The 9,304-nt window shown below is 40.3% G+C and overlaps 1 protein-coding gene across 1 annotated transcript; it reads right to left on the reverse strand.

Annotated features, from left to right (window-relative positions):
• Window positions 1-8,072: 8,072 nt before the first annotated feature.
• LOC134573613 (olfactory receptor 1361-like) lies at window positions 8,073-8,987 on the reverse strand. Its single transcript, XM_063433398.1, has one exon. It carries the CDS (start codon window positions 8,985-8,987, stop codon window positions 8,073-8,075), a length of 915 nt encoding a protein of 304 aa, XP_063289468.1.
• Window positions 8,988-9,304: the final 317 nt, after the last annotated feature.

The following is a 9,304-nucleotide window of genomic DNA, read 5'->3' on the forward strand; positions in this document are numbered from 1 at the left end:
CTCTGAATAAACAGAAAGAAGGAATAAAAGTAAAAACAATCAAAATTCTCATCCAGTCAAGTTTGTATACATGTGTAAATGTTAGAAAATGTTGTATAATGCAGATGTTTCTGAGCAGTAAAAGGCAGAACGAAGGCTGCCATTATCTTATATTAGCTAATTCAAGAAGGTAACTGGATGTAACTGGATTCTGATTGGTTTAGAACACGGACAAGTCAATCAGAACACCGCTTTATTTAAATGTATCGAGTCGCTTTATTGATGTGTCATTAGTGCTGATATCAAGCTATATCTACAATACTGGGCCAGTAAAATCCATGACGAGCAAGTCTTGCACATTTTATAGACATGTTTCAGTGACCCGTTTCATAACAGAACCTCACTAGCCCATTCAGCCTGTTACCATTGTTTCAATTTAGAAATCAAACAGACCCTGACTCTCCATATTCTTTTAAATTCCATGGTACACAGGGTTATTAAATAAAGTGAGAATTGTTGGGAATTCATCGTGAATTTCAAATTGTAGACCAAGACACCCAAACAGAGCATAGCAGACTTGGATAATTTTCTGAATTGGCCGTTTATGTCTAAAATGTGAAATTCTCTTTGAATTCCCAACAATTCTCTCTTTCGTGAATATCCCTGACAATAAGGGGCTTTGTCTTTTAGTCAGCAGTAAAACACACAAAGCATTAAAGAAGATTAGAGCGGAATATCCACTACATCAACATTTGGTTTTTGTTTCCACTGTCGTCAGCAAAACGTACCAGATTTATACCACGATCTTGGCTCCAGTTCGTGTGTGGATGATTCTGTATTTGTGGGATGACTGAGCCGCTTGGGAGTGAGTTTTCTTTACCCGGCACTGATATAATAACCACAACCATATAGGAAGGAAACGTGATGTTTAGGAATAAGGAAAACTTTCACTCCCATGCTGCTTAGCCTTTAGAAAATTCAGAATCACATTTTAATATTGGAGTTCAGATTGTCAAACGGTAATATATAAAAAACAAACAACTGATTTTCTACCTTTTTGACAAAGGAGACTTTAATACAGGTCGGTGGCTCATTGCTAGAAGTCAGATCACGAAGATGAGCAGTAGATACACATTAAGCTACGTTCTCTCCAGTTGGCTAAGGGCACTGTCCTGTGGCCTAATTGACCTGCTCAGTTGTCCCATGGTATCACTGTGCCATGGTCTGCCTAATGTCCCAGCTAGAATCGACCACCGATATCAGCTTAAACTCCAAAATCTCCATATTGACCATGCTGACCCACTCTGGAAGCTAATAGTTTACCCTGACACTTTAGCTTGGCAGTTTGATTCAGGAAAGGTACAATGCAGATTAAACCCAAAATATGTCTCTGTTTTCCAAGAGAACAATGATCCTTTTCATTTATTTCATGTACAATCTATAGATTGCATTTCCCCAATATTTTTAGCTTTGTCTATTTTCCTGCACGTTTCTTAGTAATTACTTTAATGTATTTGCAGATTTTGGTTAAAACCAGGGAATTATTCAAACAAAAATTGTGCTGCATAGGTCTATTGACAGAGTTGATAAATCTTAAATCTAATTATTCCCCACTGTGATACATTGGCGTACAAATTTGCATACAAATTATGTATCATACCCATTCCCTCCATATTTTATCATCTTCTTATAACTTTTACAAAATAAATAAAATGATAAAAAAGAATTAAAAAAATATTGGCAAAATTTAGAAAGTGAAAGTGCGGTTTTGAAAACAATCTCTAATTCTGCTAAAAGTCACAGATTGGTTGTTTTAGCTTACATTCCCCAAATTAATTTAAAATTCACTGTAGTTCAGGGTTTTGTGTATAAACCCATCAAAATGATTCATTAACCAACTTGTAACATCCAATTTATGTGCGTGTACACAGATTTGTGTTATGTATTATGTATGTGAAGTAATATAGATGTATGTGAATGATAAGCTGTGTAATCTCATTGGAAGTCTGTGTTGGTGGTTACATTGGTATTTTAAATATTATCTCCTCACCTGTATGCCGGCTGCCTGTGACAAGATAATGTCTAGAAACGACAAACCATGGTTATTTAAAATGGAATAAGGGAAATTAAGTGAGGTTGATGTGAGCTTTCACGGAGGATCTAGAGGGGATTGGGCAGATGGAATCTGGAATGAATGATGATAAGAGGGAGTTCAAAATATTGAAAAACAGTTATTAATGGGAAGTTTGGTAGAATGAAAACTAGGGCAGATCTGCAATACGGTCTAAATGAAACAAACAATAGTGGAACATTTTTTCAAGTGCCGCAAGATTGTTCTGGGTGGAGGCCGTAGAGGAGCTTGGATGAATAGACAATCGATTTAAAGATAGCGAGTACTTATAACATGGGACATGGTACCAAGGGACTTCATCCCACAGGCCAAGATAAGATAATGAGCAGAGGTAACAAAGACAAAGAAAATTCTACCTGATTAGAACATTTCATTTTAAGTAGCGTTCCTGGTCTCAGGTGAGAGGCTTAATTAACCAAAAGGGTGACCTAATGGTGAACTAGCTGATCCGAATTAATGTAAATTTGTTTTCTAGAATTAAATGGACCTGCTAATAAACTGGATTTCATTGGAGTTATTATCCTTGTGTTATCTCAACACATCACATGGGAGACATTTACGTTTTGAGAGCCTTAAAAGGGACATTCCATGGCCGAAATAAAAAATACAATTCATTGTTTAGTAAATATACCCCCAATGAAAACATGAATCCATTTCAATATATATTTTTTCCTTGTGGGTATATCTAAAAATAGCACGGAAAAACCTGCAGTTCTCCTTTCTGCTGCCTTCGCAAGCTCTCCCCTTCTAATCCCGCCAAGACGTTCTGTGGCTGTCCAATCACAGACTTCCCAATGCTGCTCAATTTGAAGTTTTTGCAAGGCAGGCGCTCGGAGCATTGCGGTCTCTTGAGTTTATCTCCACTTAGCTAACCAAACCAGGCAGTAATAGGACAGCAAGGGTGGTGTAACAAGGTTAATTTGTAAAAGTGCCTATTTCTATTGAAATCTGCACTCCTTATAAAATGGGAAAAATAGAAAAATAAATAAAAAAAGAAGAGGACACACTGCACACAAAGCATTTCAACAAGCTAAGGTGCTGGAGTGACCTTTTAAAGGGTTATTCCAACCATCACCACTTTTGCTTTTAGAAGTGGTCATGGTTCAGGCAAACAGTATGTACAGAGATTTGTCCTGACTGCGCCCTACATGATATTTTAGACTCCGCTTTTTATTTTTCTCTTCTCCCCTGGTTCACCCCTCTCCCACCCTCTTTCCTACTCACACGCCCGTTCTCCGCTCCGTTATGCCTTGAGAGCAAGAGGTGGGAGGCCTTTAGCACATCTCGCCATGCACATGCGCGGCGGCGTGTTTACTGCTTCTGACAAAGGAGAATAGAATTCAAAAAGATAGAGCTGACTGTCACATATGCAGGGTTCGCCGCACAAGCGTCCAAGGGACAACAATGCTTCTCTGTGATTGGACCTGGTGATGCCGAGTGATTATGTAGAATTTGGACAAAGGATTGGAGAGAACTTGTCCCATCGTTGGATTTAAGCAAAGTTTTAAGCTTGTTTACAATTTTTTATTTATTTTTTGGATTGGAAGGGGACAAGTTAAAAGTGCATTATTAACGAAAATATTAAGTTTAAATACAGGTTGGAGTAACCATTTAATGTAGCATCGTTGACATGACAATGCCATGATCTGTTAATTATTTAAAAAAACAGACTTATGGGGGCGTGGCCTGACTGTGAAGGAAGCTGGACGCGTCTGACTAGAGCTCCGCTCCACTCACGCTATATTTAGCCTACATAAGCGCCAACAACGAGCAAAACGACAAATAATGGATAAAAGAAACCCCAAGAAACCGACTAAAAAGGGTCAGAAAGGAGGAAGCACGGTGATGGGCCTTTTCGCAGCGCAAAAAGCCGGTCAGCATGAGACCCAAGATGGCGCCGGCGAGGGCCTAACCTCCCGGCCACCCTCTCCACTCACATCCTCACCCGGAGCAAAATCCTCCAGGGAAGCTACCCAGATTCTGGCTAAACTTGCTGAGGTGAGAACATATCTGGCCAGCGAAATTGAAAAATCTACTTCGGTCTTACAGGCAGAGATGCATGCACTGGGAGCACGGACGCACCGACTAGAGACCAGGCTGGAAACCACCACTGCAGCCCACAACGAGATGGTCTCTCAAGTGAACAGCTTATCCAGCCGCATGGCTGAGGCCGAACTACACATGGAAGACATGGCCAACAGATCGCGGCGTAATAACATCCGCTTGAGAGGCCTCCCAGAATCAGATAACAAGGGCCCCATCCGAGAACTTGCTGGAGGTGTTGAAACCCCTATTGCCTGACATACCGGCTGAGCAGTGGATGATAGAGAGGGCACACGGAGCCCTACGCAACAGGAGAGCAGACGCGGCGTTCCCGAGGGATGTAGTCATCCGTTTCCTCCATTTCCAAACAAAAGAAGCCCTGCTAAAGAGAGGCAGAGATGGCCCCATAAAACACAGGGGAGCTGAAATACACCTGTATCAAGACTTGGCGCCCAGTACACTACAGCGACGCCGGGAATGGAAGCCCATCACCAAGGCATTACGCTGGACTGGAATCCGCTACGCCTGGGGGTTCCCCTTCAAGCTTCTGGCTTTTAACGATGGCCGCACGACAGTGCTCGCACCCGGCGGAGACCCAAGGCAGCTGTTCAGGAGTCTGGGACCCCCACCCCTGCTAAACCAGCCTACGGTACCAACGACACCGGAGGGGCTGACGACCCTACCCACGGAATGGCAGGAGGTCGGAGAAGGGAGACGGCATTAACAATGATTAGGTATCGTATGATAAGGGACTGAGGCCGATGGCAGCAAACCTGGGGCCTGAGCGGAGTACCTGAAGACGAGGGGGGTGTAACGGGATGCTTGGGGGGGGAATCGGGGGGGGGGGTTGTTTTGTTTTTTTCAAAGGGGGGCTGTCTAACCTCCACACACATTGTTTTCTTTCCTCCAAGTGTGAAAATCGCCTAAGTCTTCCCTGCGGGTTGAGCACTGTTTCACCGTTACCTACTCATCGTTCTAATGGTTCTACGTTTACATGGTTGACTCTACGACTGTTCGGCTACATCAAGAAAGAGGAATTGGGAGGAGCCTGATGGCAGTTTATATTACTGTGATGCATGCTGATTGGTTAGACTTTTTACACTGATTGTTAACTGTTTCTTTGCTGCTGGGAGTTACAGTAAAGAAAGATAAGCAAATATTCGCCTCCTGTCTTTAATAAAATTTAGATTATTCGGTCACTAAAAGTTAGAATAATCCCAAATTATACCCGAGGATATGTATTCATTTCAGAGTAAAATTTTAATATAACAAAACTGTCCCATGTGCAGCACCTCTTAAAAGGGCCACTCCGCTGCGTACAAAAATATCCAATTCTAGTAGATATACTATATCATGCGTGCTCACAACGCTCCCAGAAGACAATGAGAAATATGTAAATACAGTTTTCGATTATTTATGTATTTTAGATCTCCATCCTGTATTTGTGTAGATCAGTGCGTTCATCTAGGTTGGTGAGAGTAGAGCTGCAAATGGCAATCTCACCCTTTCATTATAGGAGACCTTTTTAAAATTGGGCGTAATTAACGTTAGATCAGAAGTTTATGCACTTTTGTTCACTTTGTCAGATGTCTTATTTTTTTAAAATAAAGTTGGTTGTTTAACCCCTTAAGGACCAAGCTTCTGGAATAAAAGGGAATCATGACATGTCGTGTCCTTAAGGGGTTAAAGGAGGAGGGGATCTGTGCACCGGCTTTGGGTGAAGACTCTGCTATCAAAAACAAAAGCATGTACCTGGGCACATATTCATTGTACAAGTGGATCATGGGAAAAGTTTATTTGCATGAAATGCCCTATTTGTGCCTTTTCAGAAAGCAGTTTTATTACAGAATAAATATATTAAAATAAAAGATTTATATACACACACACAAAAAAAACATGATAAAAGCTACACTTATGTGCTGCATTCAAAAATATTCCACTGACGTGACATTTCCACTGTTCATTCAGCTCAGCAATTTCATTGTGTTCATTGTAAAATGAATATCACTCACTATATAGAGTGCCATCTTCTGGTGGTAACCAGGTACTGTAGCTGTAACTTGAATGAATGAATGAATAGAAGCCTAGTTACTGGTTATTATTTTTTTTATTTATGTAGCTCTGTACAATGGTTTATTACAGCAATTGGATGTTATAAACATAGTGATAACATTTGCTGCTCTCACCTGCCATTGGCACATTTTCAATGTACAGGAGGAACATTAATTCACATCAAATGCTCGGTCTGTGCTTCTTTTACAGTACATAGAACAGATGCTACAATATAAATTCACCAACAGAAATACAGAACGTTAGAAACCCAGGAGAGGTGGGAGATTTCTTTTTTTTTTTACATAGCTATTCTACCAAATGGTGTATTTTGGGGCCAATTCAGAGCTAATTACTATTTGGTGTGTTTAAATATCCAATATGTGCCACAGCGCACTAAAATATGTACCATACAGACCTAGTACAAGGGGAATACACGATCCTACACAGGAGTTTAACACTTGGCATTTGCAGCTATGTATACTGACAGGCTTATTCACTAAAGGGTTAATTATCACAAATTCAAAGTTAATACAAAATGAATTCAGGCCAAAAATATCTAAATTGGAAACATAGCCGAGTTGGAGATTTTTTTCCATTTCAATTATTCCGGACGAAAATGGGAAATTAATTTTAGATTGCTGACAATGTACATTTTAGGTAAAGAACACTCATGAGCTTGAATTAGTGAAAAAATAATAAAGAAAAAATTAAATCTAGCAGCAAGTGTATCTTGATTGAGAAAGTTATTGGAATTAGTGCCAAGGTTAAAACTTAACTTTTTATGTCATTTAGTAAGATTGAATAAAGCAAGGTGTCCAGTCCTTCTATTCCAGCCACATTTTGGAGATGAGTGATGGACCAGTTCACAGAATCACTTGTTTGCAAGACCTAACCCCCTAAGTCTACTGTCTTATTGTAGATTTTTCTGAATATTGGAGACGCAACTCCAATAAGTTTGTAATAAATTCATTGTAGTTATTAATAAAGTTGCGGTTAGATGAAATATTACATGAACTCCTTTACTAATTCACATTGATCTCAAGGATACAGCTGTGCAATATGTACATATCAAGGCAAATTTTAATGAGATAAAACTGCCCCATACACAGCAGACAGCTTCTCTTAAAGTAGATTTCCACAATGCTCCCAGAATGCAGTGCAACATTTATAAAGGAGAATAAAGCATATTTTCACAGCAATGCTCACATTTTGTAACTATGACTACTAAATTTCATCCCATGGGTAAAAGCTATACAATGGCGAGGCAAATTGCACACACTACCGTGGTATACTCTGTAAGTTTAATAAAAACTGGTCAATAGTGTAAATACTGGTTGTGAGCACTGCCTGCAGCTCCTGCTAGTCTGTTGATGGGTTGGAGGAATGTGGTCCAGTAGTGCCTCTGTATTAGAAACAGATGGCACAGGAATATTACATAGGTTCGTGATACAAAGGAGCAGCCGACGGGGATTTATATCCCCAGGTTTATCGACTGTGTGACAAAATTAAACCATAGCGGCTAACCCCTTCAAATCTTCTTCCCTTTCAAGGTACACTCGGTGAAGATGTAATAATACCAGTGACATTGATGTTGAAATGTGTGTGGAGTCAAGGACTGCACAGGCATGATCCCTCATAAACAGTCTGTACATAGAGCAACCTGAAGAGTGTATAAGGCCTCCCCCTAGTGGCCACATGTGGTAGAGGTTACCAAGAATTAGAATTAGAGATGTCCAGTAGTATCTCCTGCCCCCCTGCCAAGCCAATAACATGGCAATAGATTCAGCTTTTGTTCTCAGGAATAGTTGGTCAACAGTCATCTCAGGTCAGGTCAGGTCTATTTTTTATTTATGTTTTTATGCACCTTTCATTTCATCATCTTATCCATGGCATTTTTCATGGCTTTATTTCTCAGCCCATATATGAATGGGTTTAACATTGGAGTGAGCAACGTGTACCCTATTGTCGCTGCCCTCTCACCCACCCCTGAGGAGCTGGAGCTGGGGCGAAAATAAACAGATACAATCGTACCATAGAAAAGACAAACGGTGGTGAGGTGAGAGGAACACGTTGAGAAGGTTTTTCTTCGACCATCTCTGGAATGGAGCGAGAGGAGAGCCAGTAATATCTTAATGTAGGACACAATGATACAAATAAAGGGGGTGCCCACAGACGCTGCACCTTCTGTGAAGATGAGAATATAGTTTATAGTTGTATCCGAACTAGAGACAGACAGTACTTGGGAGATTTCACAGAAGAAATGGTTGACCCGACTCACAGCTGGAAAGTCTAGGGTGACCACCATGAGTGTGTAAAGTAAAGCATGTGCACAAGCAACGACCCAAGAAATGAACACCAGAGCAATGCATAAACTGTTCCTCATCACCCTGGTGTATTGCAGCGGGCTACAAATAGCCACATAACGATCGTATGCCATAACGGCCAGGAGGTTGTTCTCCAGGTTTCCAAAGGAGATGAAGCAGAACATCTGGACAAAGCAGGATAGGAAATCGATTGACCTCATGTTGGATATTAAGGAGGAAAGCAGGGTAGGGAGGGTGGTGGAGGTGAAGCACATGTCCACCAGTGAGAGGTTGCTTAAAAAATAGTACATGGGTGAGTGGAGGCGTTTGTCGTACACAATACAGGACAGGATGATGAGGTTCCCCAGGAGAGTCAGGAAGTACATAGTACAGAAAACCAGGAACAGATAGATGCGTAGTTGAGGGAAGTCTGAGAATCCCAACAACACATAACGAAGAGAAGAGTTTGCAAAGAGCATCTCTGAATAAACAGAAAGAAGGAACAAAAGTAAAAACAATCAAAATTCTCATCCAGTCAAGTTTGTATACATGTTTAAATGTTAGAAAATGCTGTATTTTTTTTTTTTTTTAATTCTTTATTTTTGAGCAGACGGTTTTGAAATTGACCGTATAAGCTTTTTACATTTATGCATTTGATATCACAGTTACTTGTATAGTTTTACAGAGTGTCAGCGGTAAGAGTTACATTATACATTTTATATACGTTGCTTTTCCTGTATTCATTTACGTCTGTTATTTTCTATTTTGTTGGCAAGCAATATTAACTATGTACAAT

The sequence above is a fragment of the Pelobates fuscus genome, chromosome 9 (genome assembly GCF_036172605.1).
Source record: "Pelobates fuscus isolate aPelFus1 chromosome 9, aPelFus1.pri, whole genome shotgun sequence".
Lineage (NCBI taxonomy): Eukaryota > Metazoa > Chordata > Amphibia > Anura > Pelobatidae > Pelobates > Pelobates fuscus.